Source organism: Toxorhynchites rutilus, chromosome 2, assembly GCF_029784135.1.
Source record: "Toxorhynchites rutilus septentrionalis strain SRP chromosome 2, ASM2978413v1, whole genome shotgun sequence".
Classification (NCBI taxonomy): Eukaryota; Metazoa; Arthropoda; class Insecta; order Diptera; family Culicidae; genus Toxorhynchites; species Toxorhynchites rutilus.
The window spans coordinates 64,099,084-64,123,860 of record NC_073745.1 but is presented as its reverse complement, the minus strand read 5'-3'; the positions used below and the strand labels follow the sequence as shown (position 1 = coordinate 64,123,860).

The window sequence follows — 24,777 nt, the reverse complement described above, 5'->3', positions numbered from 1 at the left end:
AGACATATCTGTAAAACACTTTTTTTTTGTTGTAGACTTTTTGGATATAACAATATTTCACAGGTTTTTGAAAAATAAAAGGGCTCTATTCATCACATCAAAGATATTTGACTCACCATATGACATTTTTCCATAGTTTTAATACAGAAAAGTTATTATATTTAGTTTATATCAATACACATGACGTTAGACCAGCGATACTCAACCTGCGGCCCGGCAGTCTTTCTGGTTGGCCCATCTGGTGTGTATGAAGTTTGGAACTCATACACATAAGTACTTTTGCCCTGACATCATTGCAGACGAAAGAGAGGATACGGTTTTTCACAATTCACAATTAATGAAAAATTGCATTCTCTGCAGGTAACGAAAAATCTTGAATTGTCTCTGATAATTATTTTTTGTTCTAGATAAGATTGTTTTGCTGAAATGCAAGGAGATTTATTGAAAAATAGTTAAGCTAGGGTCAGGACTATGTCTTCTAAGTATTAAAACAAATCGAATAAAAATTTTCATTCTATTCCTAACAATTTACATTCGCTTTCGGCTCTGCTTATGGCGAAATATGGGTTACTGTTCGATATTGTTACCACAGACATGGTTCATGGCCAAGTGGAGATCTAAAACTTGTATAGCCTTGCATGGCGGATGGAAAATATACACTGTATTTTCTTATAAATTTCACCAACGACAAGACCGCAAGCCTTGGTGGATGTCCAATATATCAACGAAGAAATACTGATTTTTATAAAAAATAACAACGCGTATGTATGTGTATGTATGTATGTGTAGATCGTTGAAACATTTAAGCACACTTACAACACATAAGTTATTAAGTGGTCCAAAAAATCAATTTTTTCCATTTTTTCCCAAAAATGACAAATGAAAATTAATAACTTTTGAATCACTGAATCGATTTAGATGATCGACATATAGAATTGAAACTAATGACTTTGCCTTTTATTAAAAAATATTTAACTTGCGAAAAAAATCATTATATTTTAGTAATTATTGATCGTAGTCATTTTTTATTTTTTTTATGACTTTGGACTAGAGGGCGCTATATTTTTATATTTTTTCTTGAAAGCAGAGGATTTTTTACATAACATATCTCGATATCAGAGATGCTATTTTTTTGTTTTTTTGGATATGATGTTTCAAAGTAATCCGGTGGTTCGAAAAATCATTTTTCTCCCTTTGTCCAAAAATAACTTTCTGCAAAAAATCATAACATTTGAACTACTGAACCGGTTTTGATGATCGATGTATTAAATTGAAGCCAAGAAGCAAAATTTGAAAAAAATATCACACTTGCGGGAAGGATTCTAGTAGCATAGTTCTAGTTTAGTCACATATGAATATTGATCGAAGACTTAAAACATGTTAAATTTACAACTTTATAACTTAAAAACGATAATTATAACATCTCTGATATCGAGATATGTTAGGTAAATAATCCTCAGCTTTCCATAAAAAATATAAAAAAATATAGCGCTCCTATCTTAAAACGAGAAAACTGTGAAAAAATAACTCAATCAATAATTATAAAAACACGAATTCAATTTTTTCGCAAAAGTAACATTTTTTCGAAGAAAAATAGCTAGTAAGCTTCAATTTGATATGTCGATGATATGAGTCGGTCCAATAGTTCAAGAGTTATGCTTTTGTAGTGGGAAAAATTGGGAAAATTTGTTTTTCGAACCATCGATTAGTTTTGAAAAATCATATTTCAAAAACGGAAAAAATAGCATCTCTGATATCGAGATATTTTATGTAAAAAATTCTCACCTTTCAAGAAAAAATATAAAAAATTATAGCGCCCCCTAGTCCAAAGCCATGAAAACATTAAAAAACGACTACACTCAATAATTACGAAAATAGGATCCGTATTATCTGCAAGTTCAATATTTCTCAATTAAAGCTCATTGGCTTCAATTTGATATGTCGATCATCTAAATCGGTTAAGTGGTTCGAAAGTTATAAATTTTTGAAAAAAGTCATTTTGGGAAAAAGTGGAAAAAAATGATTTTTTGGGTAACCCTAAAATGGAAATGGGCACCCCAATGAAAAAATAAAAAAATACGAGTCTAATGTTTAGCGATAAAGAACAATATTACCACTTTTGACGAAGATCTGAGAACCACTATATTGGTTTGGCATGGAATGGCTGTATATATATACAAAATACAATCTTACGTGCATCACGATGTACAAAGTATTAATGAATATGTGAAAATTAACGTTAAAAGACATTTTTATAGATCTGCACACTTTTACAAACTTTTCCACATTTTTAACAGACATTCACATGTTTTTACAGACTTTTTTTCAAAATCATCTGGCATCTCTTCCTACCACTTTTTATCGAATATTTTCAAATCGCAGGAGTAAACAATTACGTGACCCTGACTTCGTTTGTTTTTATTTCGTTCGGAAAAACGTTATGTCAAAGAGAGGGGACATTAAAAAGGCGTAGCTCAGTGAAAGGCTGAGATGCTCTTTCAGAGATGCAATGGTTAATTAAACAATTGACGGAAAAATGTAGTTCGTTCATTTTATTGTTTGAATTATTTTTGCCCCTGACAACAATACCTCTTTTATAGTGTTGATTATCATAAGAAAAATAACACTCCTGATCGTTGGATCTCTTTTGACATTTCAATTGGATCTTTTTTGACAGCCGTTTTGATTCAGTCCGCACTACCTAGATTATATCTAGCATATCTAGCATCACTGGATTTCAGCCCGTTTTGACAGTTCTCTGTGCACTATCGCACGTTTGTCTTTTCTCGATTTCCCAAACACCCGTCATGCGACGAAACCAACACAGCTACAGAAGTGTCTGCTTATCTCGCTCGTCTCTCTCTCTATTTTCTCCGTACGCGCTGCGAACAGCACTTGCGCAAAATAAAAACGTACGGAGACGCAAGTGCGAATGGAATGGAAGCGTGTGATACGCGCGTGTGGAAAAACGAGACCACCACACGGAGTACCGGTTTGTCATTCAATGATATCGAGAGAAAATTATCCGCTCCTTCTCCGGCGAGCGAGCGAGCGAGTGGTGACACCGTCGCGAGTGCGGCATCGTACACACTTGAGTAGCACTGCCTTCAGTTTCACCCAGGCCGCGGACAGTTAGCCAGTATCCGATTCTCCGGAGACCGAGTAAGAAGTGAATTTTCTGAAGCACATCGTTCGTGGTCTATACTTTATCAGAAAAAAAAATACAGCTCCCGTTTGGCCCGCTGCGAGTGTGTAGTGAATCGAAAAATATCGCGCACATCCTTGAGGTATAGTGGTCACCGAAGTCTATTTAATCACAGTAGAAAAACCCTTCGAATCGCCCATCGTTTGGTGGTAACCTGACAACCAGTCAGTCAGCCTACTGCTAGGTTTTTCTCGAGCCACATTTTTGAGGTTTTACACACAAAAGAACAGACCAGCTACAATACGCCGTCGCAAGGATCCCCATTCATTTCCCGGTTCCGGTGGTAGCGAGCTAAGGGCAGTGCCAAATATCGCTGCTGCAATTTGTTCCGACGGGCTTCCCTTCGCGATATCATCCAGAACAGAATTTTCCCGTGCATATTTGCTCAAGTGATCCGTCGTTTATTAGTGGAGTGTGCCCATAGCTGTCATAGCAACGCCTCCCGCGCTCCATCACCACCCCCCACCAGGTCTAGTAGTCGTTCATCCTCCGGTGCGTCGGTTTGTGTTTGAAGAAAATCAGAGCCACTACTGCCGAGTCGAGTCGAGTTGAGTCGAGTGTGTGCGTGAAGTATAAGCACACGACAGCAGCAGCAAAAGCAAAAGAGCGAAACCCATTGTTTTATATTTTTCCTTGGCTGCATGGTTCGTTCGTCCGATTGTCAGTAGAAAATATAATAATTAAAAAATCGGTTGTGTGTTTGGGGGAGAAAGAAGCAAAAGAAAAATAAAGATAGACCAAAGATAAAGGCAATAATACATACGGCAGCGAAATAGCGTATCGCGTGTGAGAAGCAGTGTAGAGAAGTTCGGCAGCGGAGAAAATAAATAATAAAATAAAATAAGGCGATCCATATCAGAGAGGTGGAAACATCACACGCACGAGAGTTACGAGTGAATACAAAAGTGAAGAAAAGCTAGCAAATAAATAAAAAGGAAAAGGATTCGATTTTGTCTACGCGATTGTTTTTCCTCCTTCCGTTTTCCATCCGCGATAGTGTGCGTGCGCGTCAAATAGTGGTGGTGGTTGTCAGTGCTTATCATCTCTCGAGTAGCCGCAACATTTTTCCTCCTGCGAAGCGACAACAAAACAGCAAATCAATGATCATGGCGTTCAATGGAAACGGTGCCGGCGGTGGCCAGGATGGGCCTCACACCAAGCGACTCTGCACCGGCCAGGAAATGATCGAGACGGTTCCGTTGAATAGTCGGGTGAGTAGACTATTTTTGGAGAAATTTTAGTCCTGGCAGAAAATTCTGTGCCGGAAGGAAGAGGGAGGGAGGAAAAAGAAGATGGTGGAGACCAAGGATGGTCATCCTGTTGTGTATGACAGACGAGTGGCGAACAGGCAATTTGTGTCAGCCAGTCTCGTCGACGGGTAGTTATTCTCCCAACTCCCCCAAAATGGGGGAGGGAGGAAAAATTCATTCATTCAAGACAGCAGCAGCAGCAGAAGCAACATTATTTTCTACCCTAAAATGATAAACATAAATTTTGCTCGCGTACAACGAGCGCACCTTTCCTCTGTGTGTGCGTCTTATCGCGGGTGAAAGAGGGTGAATTTGGGAAAAGCAAGGGAAAATAGTTGAACTTTTTTTTCCCTACTGAGTTATCACTGTTTTGGATGGAGATTTTGCTGGTGTGTTTGTGAGAGCTTTTCGGAAGCGTTCGACGAGTGGAAAACGACGACGGGATGAAAATGCTACGCGCGATGGGTGGCTCTGTTGCAGTGTTGCTAAATGATTTCGGCGTTTGGAAAAGGAGTAAAACTGTTTGAGAAATGGTGCGAAATGCAAGTTCTATGAAGTTGGAAACAATCTCATTAACCCTCTACCGCCCAAGTTTTTTATTTATCTAAAAAAAACTACTCCACTTTTATCTCGAATTCCCGACTTTCAACATAAAATACTCCTAGCAGAAAGCTGCCAGCATAAAAACAATGTGTATGTGTGATAGATGAAAATTTTCTAAGGACGTTCCAGTGGGAGTGAACAATGAAAATAATGTCTGAATAATTTGAAAAGAGAATCCGTGAAGCCCGTCTAAAGGCGGACTTGGGCTGTAGAGGATTAAAACGATGTTTTGTTAATGATTTATTTAAATCTGATGAATCGAATAAAAATCTATAATAGTGGTTTGATTTATTTTAAACATGTAGGTCCGACAAATTTCGTACTGTCCCAAATTAACACTTCAAACGCCCCGTCACCCAGATCTGGGTGACGGGTGTATTTCCTGGGAGGCCCCGTCACCCAGATATGGGTGAAACTTTTCTCGTTGAATTTGAATAGGATTTTCAAACGGAATTTGATAGAATAGGCACTTAAATGTAAATATGGGATATGTAGAATATTCAAAAATCAAAAACATAAAAATATAGTTTTTATACTATATTTTAACCCTCCTGTACTCGCGTGCAAAATCATAACACGTATACTCGCGCACGGTGTCACAGACCAAAAATTGAACTTCTCTGTAATGTTGCTATTGTGTATTTTTCAGGCTTCGTTGGCATTTATTTGAAGAAGGAGGTATGATTGAATGAAAAACTCCAAAAAATATGTTTTTGTCGTCTTTATTAAGTTTTAATAGTCATCTAAATCAGCCTCCTCAAGACAGAGTAATTTTTGACACTCCAACACAAATAACGAAATTCGAATTTTTCACTCTTATTAATAAAAAGTAAGCAACTGAATATAATTCATGGAAGTATAAGGAGCTATAAAATAACATAAAAGCGTATTAATAGATTGTGGTTTCATTGGAGTAAGAATCAGAACATTGCATAACTGCATGCTCGAAACAAACATATTTTTTACATTTCATGCAGTTGTTGCGTGTTTTTCGGGTCTTTTATCGAAGAGAAGAATGTATAACGACCTTTTAGATAATTATCAGATGATACAGATTTTGGAATATAAAGTTTGCATATTTCTAATATTCTTACATGCTGTATTCTTGGTAAATTAAGAATTAATGCTTTTTTTTAGATGGGGCATAAAAAGATTATATAAAAGGATTTCTAGGAATTTCCTTTTCTTTTTCTTGTTTTCTTGTTGATATTGTTCATTATAAAAACAAAATCCCCGAAACTGTAACTGTTATAAGCCACCGATTAGTTTATAGTTTACAATTATTCCACAAGTGAAATTCTTTCACAAGTGTGTATATGTATGACCATTATATTTATTTATTTATTCATTTCGTCAAACAAATGTAGACTACACACTTATACACTAATGTTACAATGTTTTCTTAGGTTAAATATTATTTTTGCGGTACATGTTTCTTTTTAGCTGTTTTTTATTCATTGTTGTGTCAATTATTTCGCAGTGCTGATTGTATATACGCATCATGCGATTGATAGGGGCGTTATTTGCATAATTTGTTCTGGATGTTTTGGTTAGAAACAAATTTCGCGTTCTTAGTTGACGCCCAGGTACATAGAAATTTAGTTTTTCTAGTAATTCAGCTGACTGTACTCGTTGCGAAATTAGGTCATTAACAAAAGAAAGCATTGCAAATTCACGGCGTTCTTTTAGTGTTTGGATGTTTATGAGCATGCAACGTGCTTCATATGAAGGAAGTGGAAATGAGGTCCAGTTGAGTTTACGAAGTGCAAATAGAAGAAACTGTTTCTGGACTGACTCAATGCGTTCTTCATGTACGACCATATACGGGTTCCAAACGATGTTACAGTATTCCAGAATAGGCCTTACATATGTAATATATAAAAGCTTTATTGTGTATGGGTCCTGGAAGTTATGTGAGAAGCGTTTGACAAAACTTAACACACTATTCGCCTTATTTATTACAGAGTTGTAGTGTTCTATGAATGTGAGTTTACAGTCCAGGACGACGCCTAGATCTCTAACTATTTCACATTTTTCTACATTTTGATTTCCAAGACATATTACAATATTTGGTACATGTTTTTTTCTGCTAAATGTTATAGAGTTGCACTTTTTCACATTCAGTTTTAGTAGATTTTTATCACACCAAGTATGGAATACATGTATTTCGTTTCGAAATGCTTCGATGTCGTTTTCATTTCCAATTTCCGCGAAAAGCTTCATGTCGTCGGCATACACAAGTACATTGATACGCTTGAGAACGAAGGAGATGTCATTAACGTACAGAATGAAAAGAAGAGGACCAAGATGAGAGCCTTGTGGGACTCCCGATGTGACTATTACTGGATTTGAAAGAGAATTTTGAAAATGAACAATTTGTTCACGGTTTGTTAGATAAGAATTGAGCCAGTTTAGGAGTCTTTGTTTCATTCCTATTTTCTGCAATTTGAAGAGTAGTAATGGAATGTCGATGCGGTCAAATGCTTTACTGAAGTCAGTGTAAAGAGTTTCTACGTGTTTGCCATTTTCCATTGCATTCAAAATAAAAGTCACAAAAGCCAACAGATTAGTTGCAGTTGAACGGCCTTTGAAGAAGCCATGTTGCATACACGTAATTCTATTCTTTACATATGAATCTAACGACGAATAGTAAAATCCGTTCAATCATGTTACAAAAGGGACTAAAGGGACTGAAATCGAATCAGAATAGTCCGATAACGACCTTATGCATTATATTCAATAAATATTCCACGCCACTAACATCTATTTTTACATTTCATTTTGGACAAGTGCCTTTTTTCAGAATATGAAAAAGGCACTTGTCCAAAAAAGTTACTCCTATACTCGCGTCGGTGTGTCAGACCGAAAGTGTTAAAAAGTGGCACACGTTCCCTTTGTACCAACACATGCGATACGCTAAACGATGACGAACGACTATTAACAAAGCTAGATAGAATCGCAAAGTCGTAGTGTTGATATTTTCTGAGAACTGAACGAATTATTGATTTCTCGATCTGACAGACCAATGCGCGAGTATAGGAGTGTTTTTTTTTTTATTAAATCGTTTATTTTTACAGGCTCAGTTACATAAGTTTAAAGGAGCCAAACTCCTATCTGTATTGTTACAAGTATATATAAACATTTTTCATTAATTCTAGTGTTAATGAATAGAGAACCGATTACTCGCGGTTTGCTCGAGTTTAGAAGGGTGACATTTTTTTCAGGAAAAGGAAGGGATATAAGGATATGTTGACAATGTTCACACTCACATTCGCACTCACATTCATCATACTCAATTCTTAAGCCTATCTTATATCTAATACGTATTTACATTTCACCGTATTCTATTGTTAGTAAGAAGGGATTTGCTTTCTCGCGAAGGAAAAGGAAAAGGAGAATATAAGGATATAAGGACAATCACACACGAAGATCGATAACTTTTAGGAAGACATATATTTGGGACATGTAATCAAGGTCTAACCGAGCCAACACATCTCTCACCGGCACATTGGGCTGCCTTCCTCTGGCCCGAAGAGAGTTTTCTAAATTCGATCTGGCAACAAGATACACCTCGCACGACCAAACAACGTGTTCGATGTCGTGGTAACCTTGGCCACAAGCACAGATATTGCCATCGGCAAGATTAAAACGAAAGAGTAGCGCGTCTAACGAACAGTGATTGGACATGAGTCGAGAGAAGGTGCGAATAAAGTCCCGACTTAAGTCCAGACTTTTGAACCATGGTTTGAGGCTAACCTTAGGGATAATCGAGTGAAGCCACCGACCCAATTCATCTTCGTTCCACTTGCGTTGCCAGTTAGCGATGGTATTTTTACGGACTAAAGAATAAAATTCATTGAAAGCGATTTGACGCTGATAAATATCGCCTTCAATTGCACCTACCTTTGCTAATGAGTCAGCCCTCTCATTACCCGGAATTGAGCAATGTGAAGGGACCCAGACAAAGGTAATGACATAACAGCGTCTGGTTAAAGCACTCAAAATTTCACGTATTCTCTCAAGGAAGTACGGCGAGTGCTTTTCCGGCCTCACTGAACGGATAGCTTCGACAGAGCTAAGACTATCCGTTACAATGTAATAGTGTTCAACAGGTCGTGAGGCGACGCTGTCCAGCGCCCAGTGTATTGCTGCCAATTCAGCAATATACACTGAGCAAGGATTCTGAAGACTGTGGGAGGTGCTAAAAAATTCGTTGAACACTCCAAATCCTGTGGACTCATTCATAGAGGACCCATCAGTAAAGTACATATTATCACAATTGATACGCCCATACTTTGCATTGAAGATCGTAGGAACGATCCCCGATCGATGATAATCTGGAATTCCATGGATTTTCTCCTTCATGAACAGATCAAAATGTACAGAGGAATTGATGTAGTCAGGAAAACAAACACGGTTGGGAATATAAGAAGAAGGATCAACTTGCATGGAGATGAATTCATGATATGAGCTCATGAATCCAGAATGAAAATTTAGCCCGATCAGCTGCTCAAAATTTCCGATCACCAAAGCATAGGAGTGTTAAAACGGTTTATTTAGCACGACCTATTGTAAGTATGTTTGTATGTTTATCTGTAGGGTTGTCCCACATCAATAGAAATTTAACCCCCTTCCTGTTGATCGATTGATCTGAAAATTGGAACACGCCTTAATCTCTGCTGTCGTTATAAAACTGCGTATTCCATGATCTTGAAAATCCAAGATGGCGATCGCTACAAAATGGCGGACTACATATTTTATCATAACCCCATCAATATGGATATCAAATGAAATGGCTTGTTTAGTAGAACACAGTTATTTATGAAAATGCAAATTCAAAATGGTCCCCATCACAAAATGGCGACATTTTGGACTACGTCTTTCATTAAGGGTGCCAAATCAGAAAACAGGTCACGTTTTTATGAAATAAAGTTAACGTTAATAATTATTTTTGCCGCGAACGGATTTTGGCGATTTACATACCAAATGAATCGGAAATTCCCTAAGATTTATTTGATATGCTATACATTACAATCCCATATGCTATACATTACAATGTAAATGGTTAAAATTCGTGAAAATTATAAGCGTTTCCATTTTCCCATACATTTGTTCTGTCCATTTTTGTGCTTTCCCGAACAGAGCTATCAAAAACGAGCAACTTATGGACGAGCAATGAAGGGGAAATCGTAAGACTTAAAGTCTCCGTGAACAAAGGAAAAGAAGAAAGACGAAGGGGAATATTTGCCTAGAGTACAAACAGTGGATCTCGCTGAGGCAAACTTTCATTCTTCGTGATGACACTGACTGAACTACATAGCTGCTGGGCGAGCTGGACGAGTGAGGAGTGGAGGAGTAATACGAGGAAAAAGTAAAGTTTTCAAATGGCCTTTTTGAAGGTTAGAGACGATTGAACTAAATAAGTTTAAAGTCTCACGTGTCTTAGTTTTGGATTGAGCTGTGGACGCGACCAAACTACTGGCTCGCTGAGGCCTCTAGCATTGCAATAATTGCATCAAACTGACGCCATTGCATTAAGGTTCTGAGCTACACAATTGTGTGGGGAATCATCAAGCTAGGCTATCGTCAGCTCACCAAGAAAATAAATGTTCTGGAATTTTGTCTGAGATTTGGTTTCGCATGACGGTAGCAAAACTCTCTCCACAAAGGATGACAGCTAAGCTGATCTAGACCGGCAATATTAACAAAAAGGACATCTGTTGAGAAGAGCGCAGAACGGAGATAAGTGTGTGCATATTTAATTGCTTCAAGCCATCGATATATGGATATTTTTGTGTGTGTACGTGCGTGCGTTTTAACGTATTGCGCTGTTGCGGGTGAACATGTCGATCCGAACCTGGCGACAAGGAGGGAGGTAAATATTTGCGCTAGGGTATTAGTAATTAATCTCTGCTGAGGCATATATTCAACCTTGCATTGAACTGAAGCTATGGTGAAGCAGATGTAGAGGTTGTGCACCAAAAAAATATTTGGGAAAACAAGTTATTCAATAAGTTATAAATTTATTTGGGTTCTCGTGCCAGTTGCAAAACTCCCTTCAACTAGGATTGCATTTGCACTAACCTTGATCATAATGAAGCAGTGCTACTCTTTTCGTTTATTTAGTCACCAGGTTGTATGTGATTTGGTTCCGCTTGCCAGTAGCAAAACTTTCTCCACTAAGGATGATAATTGCGCTTATCTCAAGCATGTATTGTTCTGAGAGGACAAGCATGAATCATCAATAATCGTCAAATGATTCTACAAGAAAAAAAATATTAAAGGGCGACCAAACTGGTAGAATGGTTATTTTTCTAAAATTTCGTAATATTATAAAATAATATTCGCAGTTATAAACAAGCGACTTGAATTAAACTACAGCGTAGTTCTACGTCAACAATGCGGTCGTGTATTGGACACAACCTCCTATATTTTTCTATTCATCAATATGGGTATCGAACGCGAAAGGCTTGACTAGTAGAACGTATTTATTTGTGAGAATGCAAATCCAAAATGGCGATATATGCTTTTTTTAAAACCCAATCAATATGGATATCACATGAAAAGATCTGACTACTAGAACCCATTAGATCATGAAAAACCTAAGTTCAAAATGGCCAATTAGTTTTATTGATACAAATCCCGTATAGAGCGATTCCACCCCAAATCAGCCGGTTGCTGACCCGACCCTCTACGATTTTTTTAAAACATGGTACAAATGATGGAACCTACCTAAAATTACAATTTTTATCATTATATGACCAATTTAAATTACGACTGATTTTTTAAAAGGGCTTAATTAAAATGATTGATCTTTCTTTCAAAAAATTGTAACTCATAAACCAAATGTCTGATTAAAATATGATGATGTCAAACTTATTGGAAAACAATAAACCGTTTGAGAAAAATCACTCAAAATCAAAATAAAAAAATCACAAAACCAATCAATTTTTAATCTTTTAGCCTCTTAGCTCTTAACTTCGCACTATTTCGTCGTCACTACTTCCCTCGCTTTCAGATTTACTATTACGCCGTCCGGTGAACATTTTGAGGATAAAAAAAGACGGGTGGGTAATGTCGGGGACATAACCGGAGTGACGTAGGACTATACAAAGGGGACAGCTTTTGTTAAATATATATTTTAAATATATTGTTTTATTTTCTTCTGCTACGTGAATACCTACCTATCTACCTGAAAAATGGATTAGTTTACTGTTTACTATTCATCAACATGTTGGGGGTTCTGAAAAGAACCTTTGGTGTTGTGTTTTTGCGTTTTTTTTTACAAACTTTCTCAATTTTTTCTCGCTGTCTTATAGTTAATTCTTGATTTTTTTCCGAAGGCTTTGTACTTATTAAATGTTCAACGCCGGGCATCTTTCGGCGTATGCACATATCCTACAATCAAAATGATGGCTGTGATAGGGGATGCATAGGTGGTCATCAACTCATTCACTATCATATATTTCACTATTGAACACATTACCGTACCTTAAACTGTTTCCGTGTTTCGGAGACGAATGAATTGTAAGATTTGTAGTTTCCGCAAACAAAGTAAATAAGAATGAAAAAGAACTGAGGTTTTGGAGACGAACTCTACGATCTGTCGAGAAATAAACGAGCTATAAGCGTTCTGAAAAACCAACAGTAAATACATGGACGAATGACCTTCGGATTAAAGCCCTTTAAAATAGGAACAGAGCAGCAGGAAATACATAGAGGCGAATGAACTGCAAAGTTCAAAGCCTCTTAAAAACAAAGAAAGAAGAATAAGGAAATACATAGCTAATCATGTTGCTCCTTAGTTAATTTTCTATACAATGCAGATGTAACGTCAGTCAATTTTCAGCATCAGTTATCAACCAAAGAAAGCAGTTCTTGCTACCGAGAAAATTCGTTAATGCCATCCAGCATACAATGTGTTGTAATTTGAAGCCACTTTTAATTCGGAAACCAAGCATGGGTTTGTGAAAACTGAATGATCAATTTAAAAGACCCCAACCACCAATAAGTTCAAGAACAAGATAAACAAAATAAATCAGTTTATATTATATGTCATATTATGTCTCTTTAGAATGCATTGGTATTGTGAAAAACTTTCAATAACTCTTCTTTGAAAGGTTTAATGGCCCTGAAAAGCGCCGTGTTTTACGGTGGCTGGTTTTGCCACCAAAGCAGTCTGTATAAACAAACTTTTTCCTTCTTCTACCTGCTTCCGTTTTGCGATTGCGTTTGCCACTCGCTGAAACTAAATAGTTGTTGCCACCGAACCGAATGTGCTCTGTTCTGTTCGGTTTTGCGGGTTTTTTTATTGTTGTGAGCAGCTTTGCAAGCCAACTCGAGCACTCCGGCGGCTATAATTTCTATAAAGAAATTCTATAACCGCTATTAGGTATACTGGTGCTCCGGCACCAATCCGTTGATGCGATGTGATGTGAAACGATGCCACACAACCACACTGATTTACGGTTTGAAAGAGAATGATATATTTTTCAACGGATCCGCGCCTTTTGTACTCTAGCGGTACACACTCACAGGATAGAGACAAATCAGCAGACTAATGCGGGCGCTACACTACTATTCGTCCAACGTTCCATTCGAACGTTGGTTTCAAACATTTGACTCGATGAATCGACAAATGTTGTGACGAATGTGCTGCTACACGGTGAAGTGAATGTTCGATTCAATGCAATCGGTCCAAACAATTGGCGAGTATTTGGATCGAATGTTAATTGTTTTTATTTACCATCTAAAACGTTAGGAAACTGGTTGACGATGCGAGTATAGAAATTGCCACCGTTGCAATTGCACTGATATCGGGCTGTAAATTAAAAATGCTTGAAATCAACATTATTAAATTGCAATATTTTGCGGAATATTTTGAATTTTATGAACCAATTTCATAGTTCCTTCATTTAAAACTTGTAAACAAACCAATCTGTCAAAGATAGATTCGGACGAATCGTGTAGCGGTGTATCGAATGTCATCGAGTGTCGAATCCAGGGGTATGACTAAAACGTCAAATTCCTCATATTGCCAGTGTACCCAATATTGCTGCGGTTTACTGACATTTTGGTTCTGACAATTACTGTAGTTTACAACTCGGTCCGGTTATATAGTCAAATAGTGGCTAACTTTAAACTCCATGTTGAATGTGAACACCTCCATGTGAAACCGAAATATGAAAATCGCTTATGCATTTAGAAATAAAGCAGCGCAATTTCCGTGATTTCAACGATTTCAATCCTCGCAAATGGTATGTTGGTAAACAAATGACGCCATATTGATTTTGATTTTGGGTAGCCTATATTCAATTGATGTCTAACCCCTGGTCGAATCAACGAATGACAAAAACTCTTTGACTCGTGCCACTCGCGTTGGAAGGTAATCCACAACGAACGGATTACCTTCCAACGCGAATATTCGGCGCTCGACATTGGAGGTTCGTAGCTCGTCAGTCGACTACACGATGCGTCGAATCATCGAGCGTCCAGCATTCGAGGGTGTTCGTAGCATCGTGTAGCGCTGGCTTAAGCCAGAGGGGCGAGTCCAACGAGACGAACGAAAGATCATTAAAAGGCAGCGATGGCAAAAAAATACATTAGAGGCGAATGAACAGCAAAGTTTAAAGCCTCTTAAAAACAAAGAAGAAAGAAGAAAAAATACATTCATTACGATTTGTTCGCTCGTTGGATTCACATGCAGGCTAAAAAGGGTCCTTTTCAGGATCACAAAATTATCTTTAATCTAAAGAGTTTATTGTTTTGTTATCACTCGATATCCCCATCTTGTTCGGCTAAACCTTCCTGTTTAGCGATTGCGTTTGCCACTCGCCACAGCTTTCACAGTTGGAAAATTTCTTCCCATCCAGCTTGTGACATGTTGTTCAGTAAATTACATTTAATGCGACGTGCCGAAACACCACTCAGTGTCGCACCTGTAATTGAACATTTGCGATGACAGTGGTACAGTGTCGACTTTCGATGTGGGGTCATAATTTGGACCTCGAACTTTATGTTTACAAAAATGTCCAACTAAATATGTCGCATTACAGGTCCGTCCAATTAGCTGAATGTCGAGCTAAATGTGAATTACTGTACTTTCAATCTAGAAGCAATTTAAAAATTAATGAATATTGAATAATCGGGAAAGTCCCCAACCATAAATAAGCTCAGAACAACTGCCAAATTCACATACTCGTCATATACTGGCAAACAAATTATGAAAAAATCAATTTGTGTTTTATTATTATTCTGGATATTATTTTAGAAAGCATTGAACTGTATTTCGTAAACTCTTTTTTGAAAGGTTTAATGGCCCTGATAAGCGCCGTGTTTTATGGAATTTTAGAAAACTTAGTACTCGTGGTTTTGAAAAAAACCATTTCGAACGCCCTAGATCCCGCCTTATTCTGGATTTGCCACCAAAGCAGATTGTATAAAGAACAAACTTTTTTCTTCTGCTACCAGCTGCCGTTTTGCGATTGCGTTTGCCACTCGCTGCAACTGCCTGTTGTTGTCTTGATGTCCACCGAACCGAATGTGTTCTGTTCTGAATGCGGGTTTTCTTATCGTCGCGAGCAGCTTTACCAGCCAACTCGATCACTTCGACGGCCGAAACTATATAACGCCGGCTAGGTGGACTGGTGCACTGGTACTAACGCGCTCGGCCTAGCTACCCTTGCGGGGAACTCCAGATCAACACGGTTCGAGCGGGATTTTGCCTTTCCCTTCACTTTTCCTCCTTAGCCATGTCAAGACATGGCTGCTTGGGTTGGTTTGTTGAAGTGTTTTGATGCGAACCGATGTGGTGTACGGTTTAAATGAGAATGATCGTTACGGCAGCGGAGCGGGGATTTTTAAGCTGACTGGCTGGCTCGAGAATTACGCATGTGTGAGCGGCGACCAATGTTTCGTTCATTTTTTTCTTTTTCCTTTCCAATGGTGCTTCATTCTATTTCGCTGCTGCTCTGGTTGCCCGTTTTGGTCGGTACGATTTGAGGAGCACAAAATGGACCAATCAAAAATGGGCACATAGTGCATTTGGACAATGCTTGATATTTCACAATTATTCAATTATTTATCTCAAGAAAAATGAAAAGTTATTCATTATGATAGATGCGTAGATATATTTCCTATCAATTGATGCCAAAACTATTGAGAAATGCTCGAGTTATAAGCGTTCCAAATCTTGCATTTTTTCCTACTTGTTCAGTGCCTAGATTTCCATTTCACCCCCTATATCTTCCGGTTAGACGTAGTCCTACGTCAAAAAAACACATGTGCGTCTAAGAAAAAAACTTTTTGGAATGAACAGGGGCCTATCCGAGTTGCGCAATTATTATCCTCATTCTCAGAAAAAAAAAACTTGCAGCTCTTCTTTTGTCTTTTTATTTACCAAGCGTAAAGGACAATTAAAACGAATCACTTAGAAAGTCGATGTTGTCAAATGTGATATAGTTTATGACGATTATTTTCACACGAAAGTGACATATGTTATTGGTATGCTATATTCAGTGAATCTTCGCAATCGATTGAACAGAATATTCCATAGTCTCGAATTAGATTTTAATTATTCATCGTCATCGATTATAGTATAGAGAGCAAATTCGTTTGGTTGAATTTCATTTTTTTTATTATCATTGGCAATACTGTATAATTGGCTGAAAAATTATTTTCATAAGTTTTCTAATCATTGATTGGTTAATTTCATTCAGATTCAAAAGTAGTCCTGAATCGTACCCGGAATCATTATTGTCGTTGCCCGCTTATTCTCTAGCTCACCGACAGTTGAATTGGGGCCCCGCATGAAACTCGACCAAATCGGTCTGGGCGACGAAGGTGTTAAATTGAATATTTTAAAACTATGGGTTTCTAATCACCCTTAATATCACAATCATGTTTATGTTAAGATTGTGGTTTCAATGATGTTTAGCAGTTTTTTTACTTCAATTGTAAAATCGAGGTAGATTAATACCCCGGACGTAATAATCATTGATGCAAATTTCAACTGCAAATTATGAGGCGCTAATCCGGGTATTTGAAACGCTTCTAGAAATCAGTGGGACAGTAAATCACATTACTTCAGTTCGTGAAAAAATCCACCTCATTTGTATGAATGCAGTTCTCCGTCATTTTCATTTCGGATTGCGTAATTTAATCCGTGGAAAACTTCATCAAGCAAACCGCTTGAAATGTCCGCACCTACTACAATATTCTGCAATATCCAACAATCGCTTCAGAACCTTACAGCTGATTGGACATTTAATAATGCTACATGAGTGTTATGTAATCAGAGAGTTTGTACTTGTTTCCATATATTGAATATCTTCAGACCCGCATTTATTTGGTCTAGTGCGTTTGAACGGGGAATGAGAAAGAATGATTGCCGTAAATCAGCGGCCAAATGAATTGGTTGTTACGCAAATCTTCCATCGGCTGTATTCAACGTTTTCAAAAAATTTTTGTGTGGAAAGATGCATTCATCCAGGATCATTTGTGTTTTTAACGATGGGTCTAAAACTGGTAAATCTACAGGAGCTGAGATTCTTCTGTAGGAGCATTGTACCACTGCGACCATTAGTTTGATCTATTGTAGTGAGGAACTGGGATTACTGGACCAGGAATCGACATGTCAATTCCAATGGAACAGTGGGCTACAGTTTTTCAAACAGAAATACAAGCTATTTTAACAGGTACAAATGTTTGTTTGGCTAGAAAGTACGGGTATGCCAGTATCTGTATCTTCTCAGACAGTCAAGCAGTTCTTGACCCTTTCACGAGTAGTGGCAACTATATTGCCTCCAACGGTTTTATTTTTTTTTTCCTCTTTTTTTAACAATACATTATCACTTCTAGCCTAGCCTAGCCATATTAATGTCACAACTCCCAATATAGAGCAGCAAGAGCAAAGAGCGAAAAGTCATTGAAAAATCAGTCAATTTTCTGGCGGTTTGGACCTGCTGAACATGAGTTTTATTAATTGTTTTTGTTGAATTTAACATCAAAAATTGAAATATAAAAAAATCATGTTTACCATCAAGTGTTTACCGCTAGCCAACTGTATTGCCACCAACATTTTACGTTAGCCGGGCAGTGGCAGTTATACTGTCATAAAATTTTTCAAAGTTTTTAACTGTTTTGCGTATTGAAAAAAAATGTTTTGTGTATTTTAACATGTAAACATGTATTTTGCGTTGATTACATGCCTAGTTCTAACGGCCTGTTGAAGCGTTAATGCATTTAAAGCAATCACATGTCAGTTGAAGCTAGTTTGGAAATGTGTAATATTCTTGATGCAACTAGCTGCTACTATCGATGTTAATCTATACAGGGTGCCTGGTCACGGCGGTGACCAGGTGATGAAAATATCGATCTCTTAGCAAGATTAGGATCTTCAACGAAATTCGTCTGGCCTGAGCCTTTTTGTCGATTATCTACATCAGGGATTCTCAAACTATTATGAGCCAGAGCCCCCTCTTCCAGAATGAAGTGATACCATCGATGGGGATACCATCTGGTCGGAGTTGAAAATCAGCACACCTGTCACAGCTACGATTATGACCATTGTTATTATTATCATTGTTTTGAGATATAAATAAATAGAAACACGTTGTATGTGATTTGCACTTCTAGAGACCAAAATACTTAAATCTATTTTATCTGCATTATAATTAATTTCAACACTTTTGGCTGGTTCCTCACTTTATTTCCATTTTTGGAAGAATGATGGGAGTGAGAATTGAACTCGTGACCTTTAGCGTAAGAAGGATGGATGGATGATTTCTCGGACGATTTCATGCGGTGAAAAGAATCCGGAGATGATAGCTTCTGTTCTGTACGAGAACAGGTGATTTTTGGGCGGTTTCCGAGTCATCAAACATGATGCGCAATGGTGCCGGAGACAGTTCATGGATTTGAATCATTTTTAATGTATGAAACGCAAGAGTTCCTTCTGCAGCTCAAATCTTCTGAGCAATGTGATTTTTACACCACATAATTCAACATGGATTTAGTAGAGGATTCCAATTGAATATTTATGCAATGTTTCGGTTTGTGGATTAAAACTTCTGTTTCAACAAAATGACGAAATGAACATACCGCTATTGACCACCAACATTCATAAATCACATGTGTAGTACTTGGTCTCATAATACATAGGACTTTCTGTGAGACAAAGGTATTTTCGTCGCAAATTCGTGGGTAAAATGATACTCCCGTGTAGAAATTTTCAAATTTTAGTCATCAATGAAAAGTTACAGGAGGGTTGCGGCCGAGAAACGACAGCATATGACGTAGGATTACGTTAAGCTATTATTGAAAATTTATTCTGGATATGTTTGAAAAATTCTATTATTTAACTCTTGAATATTAATTTGATGGCCCTGAAAAGGAGCGTTTAGTTTGATTGTTGAGTATTCTTTGTTTACTCCACCAGTTGTACAATCGAGCGATGATAGCAGAAGGATGATGATAAGAAATGAGATGAACTGGGGGAGAGCAAATTGGTCCAGTCAAGATCTAGAATTTACCACAGCAGAAAATCAAACCAAACACATAACTAATTGCACAGTCCCGTATTCGTATTGAATGAGCAACTGGGAGAGCACAGATTGCTTGTATCATTTGACCAATTGCATAAAAGTTTCATAAAATATATAATTTTCTTCATTGTATTAAATTATTAGTAAGGAATGCGAAATCTATTGATGCAATTATCCCGAAAATCCATCAACAAATGACTGAGCAATGAGCGCTTGAAATTAGACAATTTCCGCGATGTGGCAGTTTTTTCGTTTTCATTTCGTACTCCAATATATTGCCGATAGATGTAATCCTACGTAAAAAAAATTTTACTTAAAAACAAAATACAGGAAAAAAAATTAATTATATTCAGAGCTTAACAATTTCGAAACAAGAAGATGCAAATGATTCTTTTACTTCATCTTTTCTTATTAGCCAGAATCTTTATCGATTGAGTATTCTTTACTCAAACTGAAACATCGATTCTTCAATTTAGTTATTTTCTGCTGTCATTTCTTTTGAATTTGAAAGCAAACGCGTCCTCTTGAAGATTGAAACTACTCGAATTCATTATCATTTGAATGGGATATATGTCAGTTTCAGTTTCACGTGTAAAAGGACGATCGGTTAGGTGAGTAAACTTGACACCATTATCTCATCCAAAAATAGACATACAATTCAGTAAATATCTTGTATCTATATATCAGTAAGTATCTTGAAAGTTTCAAATGAAAACTTGTGTTATTCAATTGGGATCGGTTTTTAGACCTGGTCGATCACCAAAATCAGTTTTCGTTCATGTCGACTCCTGGGAAACCAACATCGACCCCAACGGGTTGCTATCGACCACTTTGAGAACCAATCCAATTGGAGGGCTCTATCAACATTAAGACAGTTCAAATTATTCATCCATGCTTGAGTAAGGTGATTTGAGTACATTAATCGGTCTATTGACCGGACACTGTCCGTGCAGGTATCATCTTAAAAAATCGGAGGAAGGAATCGTCCGATTTGAGATGCCATCATTTTATTATATTTTGTGTATCAAACATGTATTCCATGTAAGGGAGAACGTGTAGCACTAGGAACTTTATAATAGAAGGAAATTTATAGGGTCAATTAGAAGATCAATCAATACACAGTTCTGCGAGAAACTGCAAGAAACCGTGAATGTTTGAAGGTATTGATAACAAAAAAATCCATTTTAGGCGGAACGAAGTTTGCCGGGTCAGCTAGTAACATATATAACCGCATCAAAAAAGCAAAAAATATGCTAATAAAAAAAGTTTCTGATCTTTTCACTTTTTTAATAAACTTTTGTTTAATTTTTTCTTTTGTAAAAGAATGAAAATCATGTACCGTTCTGAATCATATTTCGGACACTTTGTTCTGATATCTTGAAATGCTTAATGCACTGATGATATAGCTATAAATTTAATATCACAATTGCTTCTTTAGAGTGATCCCTTGGTTTCACTATCACTTCGATTGAGAATAACATTTGAATTATCACATAGTAGGAAAAAATTCAACAGCACCACTCATTATCGTTTGTGTTTGTGAGCACGTTTGTTTTGCGTGAGCACGTAGAATTTACCCGTTCATAAATATTCAAATTTCTCCCGTGTTTCATCAGTTCTCATCATCGTTAACAGTTTACTATGATTGCTTGGTAAGTGTTTCGCAGTTGACTATAAAATATAATCAAGTGTAATGTAATTTTCGTCCATAAAATTACAAAATAAAGTGTCCGAAATTTGAATTCAATCTGTCCGAAGTTTGATTCTTATTCGCTTCATTTGAAAAGCATTTTATTCGATGATTTTATTATGTTTTCAATCAAATAGGCACCAAAGTAGAAAGCTTGAAGCATATTGAACTAATTTATTAAAAATATCTACCAAACAATACCTGTGCATAAAGTTTAGATCTGGCTTCTGCATCATATACCTTAAGCGTCCGAAATATGATTCGGAACGGTAGGTAAAAAATATAAACTGCATACTGCTGCTGGACATTACGAATAAGGTTTTGATATCGTACAAAAATTTCACAAACATTATCTCCATGATATAGTGTTGGTTACATCTCAAGAACGGTTAATCTATGGGACTAAGGTTAATCTAAGGGACATATAGTTTCTCATGCAAAAGTACATGTAAATTATTTTTTTTCTTAAATTGTTACAACTGCAAAATATGGAAATTCATAATTTAAAAAAAATACATTAATTTTTGTGCGTCCGATGCGGTACCGCTACGCGCTAAACTTTGTTTAACCCCTTCCCATATTACAGGTCGGACTCGATTATAATTTATTCGATTATATGTGATTCGATTTTATACAATTTTGGACTCGATTATATACAGTTTCGATTTGTTTTTATATTTCAAATATGACTTATTTCTAGAAGAAATGTAACCTTTCGACGTTAAGGTGAAATTTAAGTGGCTATTACATGTACAGTGGGGTAAAAATAGTGATTTTTGAAGATTTCGTCTGAATTTTCCCCAAGAATTGTTTTTATCGATATTGCAGCCAAATTAAGGAAGATAGAAGTTGGGTGTCGAAGAACAAATTGTAGAGCAGTTAGAGAGCTTCAATTTAATTGATAGAAACAATCTAGTTTAATGTAATTTTTTAATAAAATTAATAATAACACATTAAAAATTATTAACTTTTAAGTTTTTCTCTTCAAAATGGTATTGAAATTAAATTTAGATGTTCCACTACCTGTGATAAATTTTCTCATCTTTCAAATGAAAGCAACATAATCGTCTTCCGTAGCGTACTTTTTAATGTAGTGCCAGTTGAGGGAACAAAGTCTGAAACAAAAAAAAAAGTTTTATAACTCTGTCATTTTTGAAATTCGAACATATACGTAGTAGGATTTTTTCATCAAATATCAGAAACTGTATATAATCGAGTCCGCCCTGTATACAATTTTGGACTCGATTATATACAGTTTGAAAAAAATATTTATTTTTGTTTATTATTCAAATATGACAAATATGACTTCTCAACGTTAAGGTGAAATTTAAGTGGCTATTATAGGTACAGTGGGGTAAACATTGCGATTTTTTAATATTTTGCTTGAATTTTCACCAGCAATTATTTAAATCGATATTGCAGCGAAAATAAGAAAGATAAAAGTTGGGTTTGAAAGAACGAATTGTGGAGTGGTTTGAGAGCTTTGATTTGATTGATAGAAATATAATTTTTAGGATAAAATTAATAATTTCACATTAAAAACTACTATCTTTTCAATTTTCGCTTCCAAAATGTTATTTGAATCCACTAATTTAGATGTTCCACTACTATATCCTGTACTAAATTTTCTTATCTTTCGAATGAAAGCAACAGAATTGGCATACGTAGCGTACTCTTTAGTGTAGAGCCAGTTTGAGGCAACAGCGTCCGAAACAAACAAAAAAGTTCTAGAACTTTGTCTTTGTTGGAATTCGAACATATGCGTGGAAGGATTTTTTTCATTAAATATGATCATCTTCTCCTTCTCAGAGATTCTGGAAAAAAATATTTTGTTCATGCGAGAAAGGTGTTTTCTGACATTAAGGGGATAAATCAAAAATTAGATTCTTCTTTTATTTTCAATAAACGAAAAATATATGCATAAAAACCGAATAAAATTTTTTTTTTGACTCGATTATATACAGAATTCGATTATACAGCCATTCCATGCCAAACCGATATAGCGGTTCTCAGCTTGTCGTCAAAAGTGGTTGTTCTTATTATTAAACCCGTATTTTTTTATTTGTTTGTTAGTTGTCCGAAAAATTCATTTTTTCGCATTTTTGCCAAAAATGACTTTTAAAAAAAAAAATTACAACTTTTGAACCACTGGACCAATTCAGACATTCGATATATTAAATTAAAGCCAATCAGCTGGTCTTTTTTGGAAAAATACTGCAGCTGCAGAAAATTTGAATTATGTTTTCATTATTATTGATTGTATTTGTTTTTTACAGCTTTCATGGTCTCGGGACCAAAGGCGCTTTATTTTTTTACATTTTTTCTGGAAAGCTGAGGATTTTTCACATAATATATCTCGAAACCAGGGAGGCGTTTATTTCGTTTTTGAGTTACGATTTTTCAAAGTTAACCGGTGGTCAGAAACATATTTTTTTTCCCATTTTTTCCACTATAAAAATCATGACTTTTGATCTACTAAACCGATGATCGACATATCAAATTAAAGCCAATGAGCTAGTATTGTCTGGAAAAATATTACACTCTGATTAAAAATGGATTTTGTTTTCGTAATTATTGATTATATTTGTTTTTTTATAGCTTACACCGTTTCGGGACCAAGGGTGCTATATTTTTTTTATATCTTTTTCCTGAAAGCTGAGGTTTTTTCACATAATATATCCGAATACCAGTGAGGTGTTATTTCCCGTTTTTAAGTTATGATTTTTCAAAGTGAAAACGTATTCAGTTTTCGTTCAATATTTCTATGCGACTAGACTGGATGTATGTGACTATAATCTAATTAATTGGCAAATATGTTATTTTTTCAATAAAAGCTAGCTAGTAGGCTTCAATTTGGTATGTCGATCATCTAAATCGGTCCAGTAGTTCAAAAGTAATAAGTTTTTGAAAAAAGTCATTTTTGGGAAAACAGGGAAAAATGGTTTTTTGGACCAACGGGTAACTTTGAAAAATAATAACTCAAAAACAAAAAGAAACGCCTCCCTGGTTTCGAGATATGTTATGTGGAAAATCCTCAGCTTTCCATAAAAAAATATAAAAATATATAGCACTCTTGTTCCCGAGAGCATGAAAACTATAAAAAACAAATACAATCAATAATGACAAAACCAAAACCTGAAATCTTTGCAAACGTAGTATTTTTCCGAGAATGACTAGCTAAATAGCTTTAATTTGATATATCGACCTTCTAAATCGGTTCAGTAGTTCACAAGTTATGAATTTTTGAAAAATGTCATTTTTGAAAACGGGGAAAAAGTCGATATTTCGAATCACCCTAAAATAAAAATGGGCACCCTAACAAAAAAAAACGGGTCTAATAGTTTGCGATAAGGAACGAAACTTAGCACTAGCACCCCCCCCCCCCCCCCCCCCCGGAGCGTTCGAAAACCAGCAACTTTGATAATTTTTCATGTCTTCGGACAGGAACCATATGGTAATGTTTTTGCACCAAAAGATAGCATAATT

At 36.3% G+C, this 24,777-nt stretch overlaps 1 protein-coding gene across 3 annotated transcripts in view; it reads left to right on the top strand.

Annotated features, from left to right (window-relative positions):
* The first annotated feature begins 3,093 nt into the window (after positions 1–3,093).
* Positions 3,094–24,777, top strand: part of LOC129769915 (heterogeneous nuclear ribonucleoprotein L) — a 638,502-nt gene continuing 616,818 nt past the window's right edge. For 2 of the 3 annotated variants that reach the window (XM_055772452.1, XM_055772453.1), the window contains exon 1: positions 3,094–4,416. In XM_055772452.1, coding sequence (XP_055628427.1) covers positions 4,306–4,416 — 111 coding nt within the window. In that variant the 5' untranslated portion in view covers positions 3,094–4,305. The remainder of the gene's footprint in view (positions 4,417–24,777) is intronic. The other variant, XM_055772451.1, reaches the window with a different exon arrangement.